A 19,424-nucleotide genomic window follows, 5' to 3' on the forward strand; every position below is an offset into this window, starting at 1 on the left:
TATATCTCTTGCTGTGACTTCCTCTGTGCTGTGCCAGGAACACGATATTTTAAGATGGAGCAGTGTGCAACTCCGCTTCTTGCTTTGTTGTGTTGGTTGAAAGTGAAATAATTTTATTCTATGTGTTTCATGTCACAGAAAATTTGGTAATCCTTTACGTAAATATGCATGTGGAAAGTACAGATACTGATGCGGCAGTGGTTCTTCACTTTGTGGTGGCTTTAATAGGAGATAGTTGTATTTTCTTATTTAATATACGGCACAAACACTGCCGGGAAAAAACATGCAACATCCTCAATGATAAGGTCATTTTATTCACAAATAATGTAACAGTTCATCATTGCAAGAGTATATGGTTACAAATTCAAACCAAACGAAACAACATGTAACAGCAAAGGTTGCCTTAACAGTCACATCAATGCAAAGTGTGTCCCCTCTGGCGGCAATGCAGGCGTGTATTCGCACATGGAAACGATTAAAAAAGGTTCCGAATGGCATCTTGCGATAGATTGTCCCAAGTATCTTACACCTTTTGATGCATTTCGGCAATGATTCTTGCAGGCTCTTGAGAACGCGTAAGTTCCCGCTTCGTCATGTCCGATTCGTGTTCAATTGGCGAGAGATCCGGTGATCTTGCTGGCCAGGGCAGTTGTTGTACACCACATAGAGCCCGTTGCGTCGCAGCAGCTGTATGAGGACGTGAATTGTCCTGCTGAAAAAGTACATCACCATCCTGCTGTGTCACCAAGGACCATATGGAACCGTCTGTTTGCAGTAGCGCAGGGACAATGTAGCGGACACCGGTTACGTTACCTGCAGAAATACCAACTGTGAGAGCGAGTTGTAACACCATGAAGCCCGGGGTGTGACCTGGGTGTCGTGGGCGAATACATTCTGGAATAGGCCGCTCTCCAGGTCTACGCCGTACACGTATACGTCCATTACTTGCATACCGACAGAACCTACTCTCGTCGCTGAAGACAACAGAGCGCTATTCCACCCTCCACTCGACTCTTTCACGACACCAGAGTAGCCGTGATTGGCGGTGTCGTGGTGTCAGTGGTGGTCTGGCGAGAGGCACACGTGATCCTCATCCTGCAACAAGCAGACGGTTCCCAATGGTTCTTGGTGACACAGCAGGTGTAACATGTGACCGGATTTCGTTCCTGAATGATGTTCGGTCGGCCACCGCTGCTCGCACAATGCGTCGATGTTGACGTGCGCGTGTACTACGCAGACGTCCGGAACCTGGTCTACGGGTGTGGGATTGTTCCACAGACCTCTGCTGAAAGCAGTGACACATCACCGATGCATTGTGCCCAACATGTGCAGCAATCCGTCGATACGTCCATCCAGCTTTCCGCAGGCCCACAATGCGACCCAGTTCAACACGAGTACGTTATCGCCGGCGGGGCATGGTTGTACCCTAGAATGAATGTGGCAAACACTGTTAACCTCTATCCTCAGCACAGTTACTGCCTGCAGAATTAAAACACAGTGCGTACGAACAGGCCTCCTGAGCGCCATCTGATCGCTGATGTCCGTGACAAATGAATCACTAACACAACAATCCCCTCAGTATGGTGTCCCTGAACACAGTCCATGAGGATGTTGCATGTTTTTCTTTCCCCGAAAGTGTATACAGCTTAACAAAGAGATTAAAATTAGTGTAGTAAACCATTGGTATAGGTCGAAGTGGTGTTCTGTAACGAAGGTAGTTGTTATTGTAACAACATTGACGTCACGCACATTCCTTCTAACCAGTGTTGCCAACCGTAGGGACATGGCCTTACACATAGGATCTTTCGTCCTTCTTTAATAACAGAAGGGACGTAGGGACGGATTTCATAAAATGTCAGAACATGTAGAGATCTTTTAAACTTAAATAATACATTATTTAGGACGTTCAAAAATAATAGACACTACTTCCATAACTCCGGAAAAGTACCATCTTGAAATGTCTGCCTAGTATGTGTGCAGAAAGACACAGCAGAGGGAGGGGAGTCGGGTCAAAATTGATATTTAGATTATCACCTCGCTGGTTTGGCTCGTAACCTGCAAAGAAGATGCTTGCTTGGGTTTTAAAGTCAATATGTGTGTTTGTTCGTAAAATATAATGGCGTGTGACCTCCGGAAAGGCCTGGTGCAGGTCCTACGAGTTGCCAGCTCCCGAGCCATTGGAATTAACCAATAGAAGTTAAAATCCCTGGCCCAGCCAGAAATCAAACCCGGGACCTCTTGGACCAAAGGCCAACACGCTAACCATTTAGCGATTGAGCCGGACTGTTTGTTGGATATTATATTATATTATATTATATTATATTATATTATATTATATTATATTATATTATATTATATTATATTATATTATATTATATTATATTATATTATATTATATTTGTCTGCTTGTTAGAGCATAAATTGGAACTATCATTGCTCTGAGCGGATGAGCCGTTTGTTCGCTACAGCGGTTCGAAGTATAGTGAACGACTCGAAATCAGAGGTCCACGGCGCAGTTTCCCCCCACGGCCTGATGACGTCAACAGGATGATTGTGAAACATGTATTCCAACGACCGACCTATGCAGTGATATATTTACATTAAATGTACTGCGTATTCTTCAAGAGTAATTGCCATGGACCCGAGAACAAAATTTCATGAGACTGAGTTGTAAGACAGTCACATCCAAACACTATGCAAAGAACGGACAGTTCCGCTAGTTATACCGGTTAAATCAGCCTCCCCTATTGCCTGGTGGCCATGATTGCTAACACCTCAATTCTATATTGTCCGACACCGTGGTTAGCCGGTTCGAGGAAAAGCATTCACCATCAGAATGTTGGCCGGCAGGGTAGGAGAAGTGGTGGTACAGAATTACAGATCACTATATTACGTGCCAAAAGCCCGGGTTTCAATTCCAAATATCTTTTTCGACAGGAGTAAGGCTACGTGCGATACAGGGTTTCACCCTCTCCCTACCTCAATATCATCATCATCATCATCATCATCCCACATCTAGATCTAATAGTCGCCCATGGGAGTCAGATGGAAAGACCTGCACCAGGAGAACCGAATATGTCCTCTGGCACCCCCTTAATCACCTTTAAGTTCATCCGTGTACTCCATATCCGTACGCTAAATGAAAAATGAGAATGAAAATCCACAGCCTGTTTCCAGTCATTCGACCGTGTCAGGAATGGAATGAATAAAGCCCCCTTCTAGCGGCGAGGATGGGAATTGTGTCGGCTGCCGAAGCCTGTCGCACTCCTCTGGGGTAATGAATAATGAATGACAGATGAAATGAAATTATATTGGAGAGTGTTGCTGGAATGAAAGATGACGGGGAAAACCGGAGTACTCGGAGAAAACCTGTCCCGCCTCCGCTTTGTCCAGCACAAATCTCACAGGGAGTGACCGGGTTTTGAACCAAGGAAGCCAGCGGTAAGGGGCCGGCGCGCTGCCGCCTGAGCCACGGAAGCACATACGCTAAATAAATAAATAAATAAATAAATAAATAAATAAACAGTACAGTCGAAAGGATTGCAGGTGGCAAAGTTGATGAAATGCGAAAACAGCATGATGGTTGCTTACTCATCAAAAGAGTACGGTTGAATAGAGCATGAAGCTTTTGGAAGCCACATTTTCGGACCAATACCTGTTAAGATAGATAAGCATCAAGTCCTTGAACTCCTGTAAGGGAGTTATCTCCCATACGGACTTAATCATAGCCTTTCATGAAGAGCTGTTCTAGAGACTTGTTGTCGGGAGTTGCGGACGTTAAGTGGTTCAAGAGGCGTGTCGGTGGTAATCTGTACGACGCATGTGCTTTCATCTTAACCTTTGATTCAAAGACACTGCCCGAACGTATAAATATTTCCGCGTGTCGCCTTAATGTTCATCCTATATTCCAGTCCCGACGCGATGCTACAAATGCCAGAGTTTTGGTCACAGGTTCATGCGCTGCCAGATATCGGCAAGATATGAAAGACGTGGGAAAGGGGAGCATGCCGAGGTAGAATGCACAATACCACTAGCGTGTATACATTTCACAGGTGAGCACCACCAGCGTACGAGGTGTGTTAAGATAGAAACCGATTTTTTGAAATAGCGCGTCAACTGGTGGAGGGAACACGCTGCAGCTATTGAGCGCACGGAGTGCCAGGTTTAGACAACAAACTGCCATTTGCCGCGTTTCGCTCTGACCATTAGTTGGCAAGCTACAGTCACTGACGTGAGCACATTCGCAAAGTTCTTCGTCAGATTAGAGCCAAAATGACAAAGAGAGGGAGTGTGTGTGTGTGTGCGTGTGTGAAACTTTGCTACTAACTTGGCATAACTTTCATGAAGGGTCTCTGATCTAAAAGAACCACCCGTAAGAGTCGCTCAAAGATCAAGGTAATATTGGTTGTGTTTTTTTACTGCAAAGACATTGTCCATCAGGAATTTATACCGTGTGGTCAGATGGTATACAGGGAAGTCTACCAAGGAATTCCAGCACGTTTGAGGGCTGCTGTGCGCAGGAATAGGCCTGAATTGTGGGAAAACCAGACTTGGATGTTGCATCATGACATGCGCCGGCTCAGGCGTCACTCCTTGTCCGCAGCTATCTAGCAAAACTTCATACTCCCGTTGTGTCCCATCCACCGTATTCTCCGTATTTATCCCCAGAAAACTTTTTTTTTGTTTCCCAAACTTAAAATCAAGTTGAAAAGACGCCGTTTCGAAACCATAAGAAGAGATTCAGGACAATAAGGAAAGAGACTTGCGTGTCATCCCAGAAGGTGAGTTCCAAGGGGCTTTCCAAAAATTTAATAAATTATGAGAATGGTGTATTGCCAGTAAAGGGGACTATTTTGAGGTGGACAGTGCTTAAAATGTTGTACAATAACCGATAAAGATGTTACAGTAAAAGTCGATTTATTTTTTAACACCCTTCGTATGTAAATTGCACTGGTGAGCATACCACCAGTCCAGGAAATGTTCTGCACTTAAGGATGAAAGAAAGATCAAGGAGATGAAGTTTCTGGATAAGAAGGTTTTTATCCAGAGGCACGGCAGTAGATCAAGTGCACGGTTCACCCGGAATTCTCCATCACCTTCCCTAAGAAGGCCTCGAGTGTACGCATAACACCTGCAAGTTTAGTAACTCTCGCAGCATATGCAAACAACCAGATTAAACCATCAGATAGTTAATAACAGCAGCCAGTATATAAATAAACTACCGTTCCATCCACTCTGTTTACTAGTATGTTATTGCCGACGTCGTCTGAAAAAAACACTTTCCGGACACTTTCGTCTGGGAAGTCTTCCTCCACAAGGACGGAAGAAAGACTTTCCCAAGTAGTGCTGGATTCAGCCCATCTACCATAGCCAAGAGAAAGGAGAAGGGAAGGCCACAGCGCTCCCGTTGAGAAGCCTTCTCCATCTCGATCGGGGTTCACCGCATGCCCAAAAATCCTGGCAAACAATCGGGCAGCTGTCCTCTTAAAGGAAAGGAAACAGTGGCAAAAGTGAGGAGCCTCAGCGTCGTCTTTCTCGTTCCTTTTCAGGGGAGCCTATACTTCAAGAAAGAAAGTCCAGCGTTCTCGATCAGCGAGCTCACCATCTGCAGCGTGCTCAATCTCCACGTTACCCGCTGTTGAGAACATGGCGGCAGAGCCACTAAACTGCGTGGATGGCAACGACGACAATACCTGGCAGTGAGTTGGGCATAAGAAGAACAAGCAATTATCCTAGTTTCTCCATCCTTTTGATCCGTCGCCTGAGTTGCGTCACCTGATATATTTCTATTCGGCCACCATAGCTTATCTATAGGTATATCGTCTAAGAGGTGAACATGACACGACACGACCATAATAAGATTCCATATTTATTCCAAAGACCGACGATTTTTTATTTCTTTACACAATTTGCTTTACGTCACACCGGCACATGGTGACGATGGAACAGGAAAAGGCCAGGAGTGGAAAGGAGTTGGCCGTGATCTTGATTAAGGTACAGTCTAAGCATTTGCCTGGTCTGAAGTGGCAAACTTTGAAGAACCATCTTCAGGGCTGCCAACAGTGGGGTTCGAACCCACTACCTCCCGAATGCAAGCTGACAGCTACGTGACCCAAACCGTACAGCCACTTGCTCGGGCCGACCAGTTTTGAATTGTGGGGTGGCTAGGGGGAACTTGTGCCCTTGTCCTTCCTGAAATATTCAGTGAATAAGTACCGCTATGAACTCAGGCGGAGGCAGTTTTAGTTCCCACTCCGGGTTATGTGTATGATGTTGAGCCATGAAATATCACTAATATTTGCCAGGAAAGGAAGATAATCATTGATTTTACTCAAATAAAGTCTCATATCGGAGGTTGATTAAGAAATACCATCGTTACTAGCAAGAAGGTATACGTATTTACTGGCTGTAAACAGGACTCCATTATGTTGCATTCCGCTGCTCGCGCCGTCTTTTGTTTCTTTCTTGAGGTCCAGGGCTGGTACCGATGAATGGGAGTGCTATGTCTGTGAATTCTCATTATCTTTGTCCATATGTCTTGCATTCCTCTGCTCGCGCCGTCGTTTGTATTTTCTTGACGTCCAGGGCTGGCACGATGAATGTGAGTGCTATGTCTGTGAATTCTCTTTTTTTCTCCGTATGTCGAGCACGGGTATTTTGTTGAAAAATAGCATGATCCCTGGACCAATACACACATATATATATTAAAAGGAAAACAGCATGATCACTGGACCAATAAATCGTTTAATGAATCTGTTAAGGCACATTAAGTGACAGCCCATCAAATTACATCGAATGAGAAAAATCAATAAAATGACACCAAAGAACTTCAGTGAGCAAAGACATCACATACGACAGTGTTAGATAAACAAAACACTTACGGAAGCGCTGCGACGTAGCAGAAATAGTAGTTGTAAGGCAGTAAAGTATGTATCTCTAAAATAAAATATTTCGTATTATTTCTTAATCAACCTCCGATTTGAGACTTTATTTGAATAAAAGCAATTACTATCTTCCATTTGTGACAAATATTACAGTGATATTTCGTGGATCAACATCATTCACGTAACCCCCACTCCGTTGCCCGTAATGACAATGACAAATTGTTGTACGAGATTGCGATTTTCACATAAGTGAGCAAGATCTAGGTGCTGAGTTGCCTTATCCTTTCCACTCGCTGGGAGAAGTCAAAGCTCATAATACTGTTACGAATGAAATTCATCTGTTTCCTTACTCTAATTTATTTCAGGATGACGCAATAAATGCACAGACACATTATACCCACCAGTGGCGGCGCGTGACTTTCGTCACTGGGGGTTCAGCAGAAGGAAGAATTCTTGTGCCGCCCCCCTCCCCCCGCCCTTCGCCCACACATACTATCACTCCGACTTTGGTCCAAGTCCCTTCGCTTTTATCACTCACAAAAAAATAAACGGGGAAAACAAAACATCCTGTTGGTAATTTCGCACCCACACATCCACTCGATTCTTTTGCATAGGGCCTATATCCATTCTGAATGTACGCACGATTTCTTTACTTTTAATCTGCATCGTTATATCAAGATCAGGCAGTGGGCGGCCGGCATTCTTAATATCAAGTTTGCGCTCAAGAGAGAGAGAAGAAAATTTTGTCTTTCTAGGTATCTGGACACTGTTTCATTTTGTAGCTCCTTACCTTTCCCGAGCACAAAGATTGTGGACGCAACCACAATGCACAAAAACACACACACGGACATATGATTGTAACTTCTTTATGTTCTAAAAATTAAGTTTCTATACGACACAATAGTACACTGACACGCTTGCACAGTGTACAATAATATAACGAATAATGATAAATACTGCAAAGTTTTATAAACACTACTATCACATTTGAAAAACAGAAGGAAACTTAAACAGAAGGAAACTTTAGGGATGTGTGTTCGCACTGTTGACAACGTTGGTAACTTAATTTTATGAACTCGTGTTGGCTAGGCAGTTAGCATTTTCATTGGTATTACCTTCCCGCTATTTTTTGCCTCAATGATTTTTAAGTTAAGTTTCTCTCTAAGAAGTGATTACTCCAAAGAAGGCAAATGAATAGATGTTCAGTAAGTATTAGTAATATATTTGGGACAAAATATCAATCGGAATTTGGCAGTTTAATGTGACTTTTGGTAGTAATGATTGGTAGTAATGATGCTTTCCAACACTAGTGTTAACTAGATGTACTATTCTTTGCTGCCGTAGTTAAATTCCTGCAAGGGCAACAGATGGCAGGCATGTACTAGTTTTCTAACCCCAACAACACGACTTGCGATTACGAAGACGGGTGAGAGAGAGTGGCATATTGCGCATGCGTAAATCACGGATATTCGTTTCTGCGATATCCTAGTCTTTATACGTGTTGGTCGGCATTTCCCCGCACCTCACCACACCCTTCGCCAAGGTACGGACGGAGATGTGGCCTTGCATTGGGGGTGCATTCCAGACGAGTATCCAGCCAGGACTTCGTGCGGCTCGCTTGAATTGAAAGTCAGTACGAGTATATTACGGATAGATGAGCTTAGCAAAAGCTTCGAAATTGACAAGGCAGTTGTGAAAATTAAGTAGTTAAGTACAATATGATATAAACTGGAGGTTCATTGCTCCATTGCGCTATACCAGAAACCGCCACGGATACCCACATAATTATAAATAACCATGAATGGCCACACGTACTAATTACAAGTCTATTCATAAGACCCCCTTCCTTACGGTGCAGCAGGCAGTCCAGCCCATTGCTATACCTGCGGACGCTTAATCCTTACTTTCACTTTCCCCAAGTCCAGTCACCTCATACAGCAGCTGTGTGTAGAGAGCTGGATCTGAACACAGGGCTACGGGCCACTCGACACAGGATGACTGTTAGTTGGTTCGATTGCAAAGACAGTCCAGTAATTCACACAGTCACATGCAGTGAAGAACTAAACAGCAGGACGATACTCAAAACAGCGAATATTCACACAGGCCCATTTACCCTCACACTCACGATGGCGGCCTCCCTCGCAGACTCACGGCGATACTCAGTCCACAGAAATACGCAAACATACAGTACTCTCAGGCAGTACACAGTTTCTGCTCCATCTTCTCCAGCCCACCTACTTACTGGACTCTCCAACACCACAACAACAGCTCCTGGTTCAGACCTCGGTGGAACACTATTAACAGCCAACACCTTTGTCACCCTCAGCCCAGCCACCGAACCCTAACGCACGGAGTTTCTCACCGACTTCACCACATCACCACGGAGTCCAATACTGACCTCGAGTCAAGCACTGACTGACTGTCCGTGGCTAGCCTCCCTTTTTACAGCTCGGGTGATTAGTCCGAATTTTCGCGAGGTGGCTAGAGGCGGAACATTCCCGTTGAATTTCCAAGAGACTCACAAGTAAGCCGGCCGACGGAAACAATACACGGAAATGTCGGCCCCACCTCTCAAGCCGGCTGGAGATCCTATTTCGACTGAGTCACCAGCCCCTTCCTGGAAGTACCGAAAGGGGCTACCACGGGGCCGCGTAACAATACCCTTTGACACACTCCGTCTTCGTGCACCGACACGCTTCAGAAGCGCACATACAATAATCTCACACCTTGGATTTCGTTTGGTGCTACGTGCTAGCTCTCCTGTTACGGTGACAAGTACAGGATAACCTCAGTTACAGTGACCATTATCCTATATGTTAGATCGCAAGATCTTGAATTAAAACAGAGTAAATGGCCAAAGCACTGGCTCCTTTGTTAAGCAAATTGGGCAGAGTCTTTGAAACGTGCAGTGATCGCCGATGGGGTGCCTGGGCCTGTTGACGATCACGTTTGTTCCATTACTATTGGAATTTTGACTGTTGCAAAGTCTTCATTATTGGAGAGACAGTTACGATTCATTTCATCGTTGCAGATTACATCGCGTCATTTTTGTACATACTTTTAACTATGGAAGATTTCTGCATTTCTGCCTACGCTGATACTCGCCACATTCCTTTTACCTCTAACTAGTGCTTTGTAATCTTGTAACATGCCTTTCACGGAGTAGGAATTGCGCGCACACACACGCGCTGTGCAGGGTTACGGCTCCTGGGCCGGACAAAATTCACAATTAGATGCATACACATTTGAATGAACTATGCCTCAGTGATATCGTCACTTCATTCGTTAGAATATGGATTGGGGGGCATTTTCCAACTCATTGACATGAGGGAGTTGTGAGACCAACACCCAACCCAGATAGAGATTCAAAGCTTCGGGATAGCTATAGGCCAATATGCCTAACGAATTGGATCAAGGCATCTGGTCTGATTCCGTAAGCCCTTGCCATATGAGAAAGTAGATATTTGTATATTATATATATCGCCGTACGATAAATAAATAAACAAATCTGGAGGAAGCTACACACCAACTCTCCTCCCTCAGTCAAATAGTAGCTAAAGTAGGATTGAGGATTGCCATTGGCAAAACGGAGTTCATCACCAATATCAGAGATGCACCCACCTGTATGGCACATGAGGATACAGTAATAAAGAGGACTAACATCTGCAAACACCTCGGATAATGGATAACAGGGAACTTTAGTGGGGATCTAGCCTTGAAAGCCAGGTGTATCAAACTGGAGAGAGCTTTCCATATCTGTAAGAACATTTACAAGCCCAAATCCCTTTCCTTTCGCCTCACACTTTGATACTATGAAACCGTAGGGAGACCTTCGGTGCTGTATACCTTAGAATGCTTGAACATGGTCAAAAACAGGACAACTCATGAGTTAGGAACAGAAAGAACGAAATATCTTGAGAAAAGTCATGGGTACCATTAAAGAGAGAGGTGAATACAGAATCAGGCATAACAGCGAGCTTTACCAACATTTATATAGCATAACATCAGCCATGAGAAAAAGGAGACTTACCTTCCCCGGTCACATTGTCAGAATGGGCAACAAGAGACTGACCACAAGAATCTTCAACATTTCTAGAGGGAAGGAGACAAATGCTAAATGGACGAAACAGGTTCGAAAAGACGTAGAATTTTAAAAAATTGATCCCGAGGATGTATTCAACAGGGATAAATTTAGAAAGCTGATCGGAACATCCGACACTCTCCAGTCACTGACAGTTGAAATATTGCGTCCTGTAGTGGGAGTGAAGTGGATTCAGGAAAGGAAATCAACACACAGTACAAAGATGAAGGGATATTGGGCTAAGAAGATAGGAACCACGTGGTACAATGGGCCTCAACGAAACAAGAAGAAAGAAATAAATAAATAGAAAAATGATTTGTGTACTCACAGAGTTGGGTACACGACCAGGGAAGTCGAACAGGATGAACATTACTACCCCGTATTGTAAGTTACTATAAAGTGTAATAGCAAGTGGCCTCAGCTTCAACCGGCGCACGTAGAATACTGTTGCGTATCCCGCTAGGGTGAAGCCCAGAAACGCATGCATATTAAGTATCCATAGGACGAGAGAAAACACGTCACCTGAAACAAGAATAAACAATAAATTAGATTCGGGTATGCTTTCAGGTTTGCTTTATTTTATGACCAGGGTCGTCTTGGTCAACGACCGGGAATAAACATTCTAACAGAGAATAAGTGCAGTTTAGCTTTAGTATGTCTTAAAAACTAATTAAGGGCAATATAACTAGAGTGTTTAATCTTTTCGATAATTTCATGAGGGCGCAGCGCAATTGAAATTATCTGAACAAGATGGAACCACGATTTTTATTTGGTAAGACGACTGAATTAAATGTTTATTACACAACATTCATAAAATGAAAATAAACTAGGTGTTTAATATTATTTAATTGAATTTATTGCATACCAATGTGCTGGATCGCTTCTGCAAATCTCTTTGTGATTGCTGCCATATTTGGTTTATTCGTTGTCTCGTAAGTACTACGCGTTGGGATACGAACCAGAAACGATTGGGAATCACCTTCGATAATTTACAAACAGTTACGTATCAGGTGCAATAACCTCAAATCGATTATATTTTAGTGAAAAGACGACCGTGATTGATTGAAAGTGACATTGTGCATAGGTTTAGTCAATATTCAATGCGTGGCGGATGAGGTAGGCCTAGATAGTCTCAGATATATGATTTTGTTCTGATTTCATCATTACTCCAGCCCTCACCACCCAACTTTGAACACATACACGTACGCGCGGAACAACTATCATTTGTTTACTTCTCGCGGAGGACGTAGTCGGGCGATGCACAAGGCTGTCAACCAGCCTAGTTAGGAACTAAGCCCACAGGTTGGAGCCGCGAAGCCTGCACTTACTTAGGAAGTAATCCCACAGGTTGGAGGGTAGGACCTGGACAAAACCATCGGTGTGGATTGGTTAGAGTAGGGGTTGAACAAGACCATTGGTCTGGTTAGATTAGGGTAGAGCCTGGACGAGACCAGTGATATGGGGACAAGTAAACGGGGGTCCGGTCTGCTATGCTGAACAGGGGGCCTTATAGGGAGATGGGAATTTTGGAAGGGACAGACAAGGAAGAGGGAAGGAAGCGGTCGTGGCCTTAAGTTGGATACCATCCCGGCATTTGCCTGGAGGAGAAGTGGGAAACCACAGAAAACCACTTCGAGGATGGCTGAGAAGAGAATCGAACCCACCCCCCCTCCTCTTGTTGTGTGAATTCGAGATTTATTTACCTAATAGTTCTTTTTTATGAGTTGAATACTGTACGTTTTACTAGTGATCCAGGTCTTAATGATACATCTAAGTATACGGAATTCAGAATGTTTTACTGTGGTGCTTTTGTTAACTGGTTTGGTGTGCGTTAGGGGAGTTGTTTTAAATAAGAACAATTAATAGATACGTGCAGTACAGCAAATGCTCTCTGCCTGGTTGTCGATTTAATTATTGATCTGCAAATACCACTCTACAAGGATTTCCTAAGGACCACAATTACGGAGAAAACTGGTTTGGGATATTCATCGCAGTAATTTTGAAGTAACTGACAGTAGTTCGTGGAGTATTAAATATGTTTATCTTCTTTTTTTTATCATAAGGGAGGAAGGTTTCCCTATGGTGATCAGCAGTGGCGTCGCGTGCTTAAAATCTTTGGGTGTTCACACAGAGCTGACAGTACATTAAAAAAATCCTATATATAGCCCTAAGTTGCTCCTCAGTCGGTCAATACGTTAACAGGAGCTCAGTTAGTCTATTGTGTCACCTCTTTGGTTCATTAAGCAGTATTGTTACACATGCCACTGTCAACAGCATCATGCAGTTATTATTCACTCCGGGGTAACAAGCTCTGTGCATTAACCACTGCCACGGACTAAGCGTAATTTTCTTTTCTTTTTTTTTTTTTTATCATGAGGGAGGAAGATTTTCCTATGGTGAGCAGCAGTGGCCTCGGATGCTTAAAATCCACTGATTGCTCGATATGAAGAAGCCATCGGATGCATATCGAGCAGGCAGTGCCATGATCACACAGTAAACTGTGATCGTATTCGCCATACACACAGCATTGCCCCTTCAAGCTCTAGTTATTCAATCTGCCGAAGTACTGTATGTAGTTCAAAACAGTGTTGTGATCGGCTGGCGTGGCGCGTATTTCAAATGGAAACGGAAAGTGAATCGGCACTTATAACTTCGTAAATACGTTCTCAACGTATAGAAATCTTGTTCTCATCATACAATATCGTGTAAATTTCAAGAGTTTTGGTATTACCAGGGTGTTCACGTGCTTACGTGATCCTTAAGACGAGACGCCCTTGGTATACAGTGATTCCTTTCAAGTTTGGGAACGAAATTCTTTCATAGTTTAATCTATTCAAAAGAGATAGTATATGTCCTCTTACAATGATTATGTTCTTGTGTTGCGAAGTTATCAGACGCTTTTAGGCCATGATCAGTGCCAATCATGAATCTGAATTTTTAGAAATTAATTGAGTGGGAATAGTTATTTATTCAACAGCTACTAGTAAAATGTATGAATTTCGGAACGAGAAAGGTAAATGGGTCACTTCAGTGGTTGTTGCGTACAATATTTTATTCCATACTACGTCGAATTTACTTATTCTGAATTGAATATGTTATTGTAAATAACTTTGGCATGTTACCACCCAAATCATGCATACTCGAGGCGGCCGTGTTCAACATAGTCGATTCAACAATACATGAACAATGATAAACATGGAGGGAAGTTCAGAAAATCAAAACTCGAGGGGAAATTTGAACCAATCAGAGACGCTGTTTAAAAATTATTTGTACGGAAAATAACTACGAAGCGTAAAGTTCAATTTTCCCTGCACTTTTGAGTGTGGAAAGAAGTCAAATTCGCCAAAGTATAGAATACAAATATGTACAATCTTGATGATGAGTGCCCTTGTGGTGTTATTTTGAAAATAATAATTAAAAAGCAGATTACGTGGGTAGCAAAGAATTCTACTAAATTATATAAAAGCTGCTGAAAAAATTCCTAAGGAACTTCCAAAGGAAAACCAGATCAAAAATGAGAAGAAGAGTAGTACTATTTCTGTATACGAGGTCTCAGTAAATACACTGCCACTTTGGGAGATATAGCAAGACATTGATTATTGCCAGCGCACCTAGCGAGACGGCCTTGAAACTGAGTGTAGTAATGCACTATACACTACAAATTATGCCGAAAGTATCAGGTTCCAAGTTGTTTTGAATTAAAAATTGATTACAGGAGTTTCCCCATTTCACATCGGATGGTAAAATTCTCTATAGTGTATTTGGTCCCTGACCTAAAATTAAGGGAATGCCACAAATTATCAGCAAGTGATCCTCTTCAGAAGGTAACGTGTCAATTTAGTGACATATTTTGTATCCAGTCTTTAGTGATGCCATTGAAAATAGTTTGATACTCTTAGAAATACGTCTTTATGCGCAGATTTAAAGCTGTTTACTGTACTTTGTTGTGCGAAAAATACATTTTCAGGTAATAGGGTTGGTATTTTATGTTTTTTTCCATAAATCTAGTTTGTAGTGTTGTGATTTGTTGTTAAAAGGTGGTATACACGTCCATATTTTTCCTCTAATATAATTGCACACAGCGGTAGGGCCTATTAGGCGTACGGCTAAGGCCTAAGACTGCATGTTGGATTCTGCGTTACTGTATAATCAAGACCGACTCCAATCCTCAGACCTAATGCTACTCTCGATCGTTCAAAGATGTTGAATTAAGTAAACGGAAGATGGGTTTGTTTTGGTTTGTTGTTATCGTATGTAGTCGGTGTAATTTCATGAAAGTTGACGATAAATGTTAGTTTCTTTGTAGAATATAAGTGTGCGAGTGTATTTATATGAAGCAGTGGATACTTACATAGGATATGTAATTTATATGTAGTAATATAAGAATGCGTTTGTTTGGATCGCGTTGTGAACCAGGCAATGACTCTCATACAACTATTCTTAAGTTTTCTAAGAAATAAAACATTAAGAGAGAAATGGATTAGGAATATCCATCGTGATTACAAAACTGTAGTGTGCATACATAATTTTGATAATAAGTCTGAGGTTAGGGAAGACTTTTCTGTAATTCCAAACGGTGAACCTATTCGTGTTCCTCGAAAAATATTAATTTAGATAGAATATAATTGATATTGTGATATTCCGTCAGTGTCTATGAGCTTCAAAGTGTCGAATGATTGAGATCCAAGTGTATTTAAAATAATCTGTGCTTGCCTGCGGAAATGTTCTCATGAGAGCGAATAAATTGAGGAATTTCGCATCTTAATTTATTTTGAAACATTCAAAATGATTATAAATATCATTTTAACAGTTTTACCATGTATTTTCATCTATCCAGCGATGCAAAATCTAAGAGAAAACGTTATTTGACAAATTAAAATTTCTAAATAATTAGCTGTTGTTCTCTTTTCCAGTAAAATTTATGTGATTCTAGTTAATTATATGCGGTGCGTACTTATTGCCGAAGCGTTTTTCATCCCTGAAAAGGTGATTTTCCCTACGATGTTACATTTATCATGTTAAATTACCGCCGATTTTATAATATGCACGTTACATTTTCGTGTTAGCCAATACCAGCAGTCCGGCTACTTCGGCCGCCATGTTCTTTTATATTACGGTCTGTGGATTGAAGTCGGCCTTGGTATACTGTTTGGAGTTGGTCGATTAAAGAATCATTACATAGTAACCATACTAAAATTAATTTGTTCCTTCCAGCTCATTATTGGTGTCCGAAAAAAACATTCTGGAAAGTGAGAAATACTTTTAATGGCTATAGCTTTGGAACTGAGTAGTGACTTACCTAATTCATCACAAAGTGAAGACAGCTTTCTCCAAGCCATACGATATTCGTACAGACGATGTGGCGTAATAACATTTCGTGAGTATTCCTGTAAAGAAACAAGGGCACACTGAATTAATGCTGAAATCAAGGATACAGTGAGCTTACGCTTCCCGAAAGGAAACATGTTCGCTAAGGATGACGGCGACATTTAGAAGGATGAAAAATAAAATATGAAATGATAAATCATTTTAGACTGAAAGGTGAGAATATAAATAAATTTACAGTGCCATTTTGTTCAAACACAAAGACTTGCTGACGGAATGATCACATGCATAACAGAATATAAGGAAAATGTAAGTATGTATCAAGCATGTAAGGCAAGCATTACATTTCCAAATGTAGTTAGAAACTTAATCCATTACCAACTTAATGAGTATTATTTCATTTTATTGTCCTCATTTTTCATCATTATTAAAAAATATAATATTTGTATTTCTTGGTAGTACCCTCTTCTTGGCACTGGACACTTCTTACGAGTTCATTCGACTGTTCCTAGCAGCAGTACAGCGTATCCTCTTTTCAGCGTTCCGTAGTACTATACAGATGTTAGGTGTATACGTGCAGATATTTCGCTAGTCGGGAAAGAAAAGTACACCTCACAACACATACTATGTACGTTTTACCTTGTCTTATTAGTTTCCCTATAAATGAGCCAAATATTTCAGGAGCTAATGTGTTTTCAATTGCCGTAGTAGGAAACACTGGTTATGTCATACTGTCCTCGTGTCGTTGAGTCACGTCTTCAACTACAGTACCAGAGTATAGGAGATGTTGAACCTGTTTGCTATCGCAAGCAAACGCATGTTGGTGTGCTCCTCCCCTTGTCCCTGGGGAAGAGGGGTGACAGGCCACGTGCGAGACGACGTCATGCCGTACTCGTAAACCGGTCTAGCTTTCGTAATAATAATAATAATAATAATAATAATAATAATAATAATAATAATAATAATAATAATAATAATAGGTTTTACGTCCCACTAACTACTTTTACGATTTTCGGAGACACCGAGACGCCAGAATGTTGTCTCACATGACGTCTTTTACATGCTACTAAATCTATTGATGCGAGGCTGACGTATTTGAGCACCTTCAAATATCACCGGACTGAGCCGGTTCGAACCTGCCAAGTTGCGATCAGAATGCCAGCGCTGTACCGTCCAACTAATCAACGTGGAATTAGAGCATCCGTTTCACCATATTTAAGACATTATACACGCGTTGAGATCCATAGTTATAAACGTTGATTAGTGTTTTCTAGGCAGAGCATTAATTACGAGTAGTCAATTCTTCTTCTTCCATTATTATTATTATTATTATTATTATTATTATTATTATTATTATTATTACATATGCCTCCGCTCCATTGATTTATTCCAAAATGCATTCTTGTTTTTATTTTAAATGTAATATGTTTGAATCTCAAGACAGTGTTAAATCTACGTATACCCATCAGATGAGGAGAAGATTTTACGCAGCTGTTATGTAAGCAATCCGAGTGACGTTATATTTAGTAGTAGTGCGTGAACAAGTGAATGTGACACTGGATGTAGGCTCCACGCTACCTGCCCGACTGTCACTGCTGGCAAGTTGCTGGCTGTCCCGCAGTCGTGGGTTAACATCACTGTAGCCAATTGATTACATAACGGAAACATTTACATGTGCCGAATTAGCTGATATTCACCTTGTTTACGGACAACTGCAGAAACTGCACATGCAGCGAGGAAGCTGTACAGACAAAGATTTCCAAACTGCCGTATTTCCAGTAGCCGACCGTTCGCCACTGTGTACCGAAGGCTTCGGGAATCAGGCTCGCTTCATTCTCGGATCGAGTGCCGTGGATCGCATCGCGATCCCTTGGATCTTCTGCGGGAAGAAGGATTTAAAAGAAGTCCAAGAGGGACCGACTATAAGCACAAGGAGCTTGGCAAGACAAGTAGGTACATCTAACTAGACTGCTCATTGTACATTCCGTGAATAGCTGTTGTACCCACAGCATTACCACAAAGTTCAGCATCTCATTGAGCAAGTAGCCGCATGGTTTGGGTCACGCAGTTATCAGCTTCCTTTCGGGACATAGTGGATTCGAACCCCACTGCCGGCAGCCTTGAACAAGGTTTTCCGTGGTTTACTATTTTCACACCAGGCAAATGGTGGAACTCTATCTTAATGAAGGCCACGGTTGCTTCTTTCCCATTCCTTTCCTATCCCATCGTCGCAGTAAGACGATGCGATAGGCAATTGTAAAAAAAATGTTGAGCATCTCCAAGAAGCGGATTACCTACCAAGAGCTGAATTCTGTACCTGGTTCTTGTAACAATGTGAACGAAATGCAGACGTTCCGCACAGGGAGTTGGTTACAGATGAGGTATCATTTACCAGGGAGGTGGGGTATAATTATTTTTCACAATGGCCATACATGAGCAAAAGAAGACCCTCATGACATTCACCAAGGTCATTTCCAGCACAGGTTTTCTAAAAATATTAAGGCTGTAAATTCGGGAGATCTGCTTCTTGGACCATTGGAGCTGCCTGCGCAACTGACTGGCTCTAGTTATCTCCAATTTATGCAGTTGTCTCTGCCAGAGCCTCTGGACGACGTTCCACTACAGATACGTAAGCGGATGTCGCTCATGCACGATGGGGCACCTCCTCACCTCGGTATGTATGCTCGTCGATCACTAGAATGTCGTTTCCCCAATCGGTGGGTTTGTCGGTATAGTCTCGTCAGTTGCCAATCGAGTTCCCCCGAGTTCAATCCACTAGATTTTTTAATTTCTGGGTGCACCTCAAAGACTTGGTGTACCAAGTGGAAATGCCGATGAATTTACTGTAAGACGACGTATTGGGAATGCCATCGTAACTTTGAGAGCTGACATGGAGGTGGGTGAGGGATTTATGCTGTCACCACATGGAAGTCTGTCGTCGAGTTAACGGACAACATTTCGAGCACCTCCTATGAAGGAACAGAACGGTGCCTTTGAAGTACATGTTTCAGTAATTTCGCAGTCGTGCTCAGAGTTATGATTTTTTTGCTATTTGTTTTACGTCGCACCAAGACAAATAGGTCTTATGGCGACGATGGGACAGGAAAGGCATAGGAATGGGAAGGAAGCGCCCG

General features: G+C 42.3%; 1 protein-coding gene across 1 annotated transcript in view; it reads right to left on the bottom strand.

Moving 5' to 3' along the window:
* Nucleotides 1–19,424, bottom strand: part of LOC136874366 (gustatory and odorant receptor 24) — an 89,592-nt gene that overhangs the window by 33,813 nt on the left and 36,355 nt on the right. Inside the window, exons 3-4 of the mRNA XM_068227733.1 lie at nt 16,265–16,352; nt 11,294–11,487 (exon numbers count right to left, since the gene is read on the bottom strand). Coding sequence (XP_068083834.1) covers nt 11,294–11,487; nt 16,265–16,352 — 282 coding nt within the window. The remainder of the gene's footprint in view (nt 1–11,293; nt 11,488–16,264; nt 16,353–19,424) is intronic.

The sequence above is a fragment of the Anabrus simplex genome, chromosome 5 (assembly GCF_040414725.1).
Source record: "Anabrus simplex isolate iqAnaSimp1 chromosome 5, ASM4041472v1, whole genome shotgun sequence".
Lineage (NCBI taxonomy): Eukaryota > Metazoa > Arthropoda > Insecta > Orthoptera > Tettigoniidae > Anabrus > Anabrus simplex.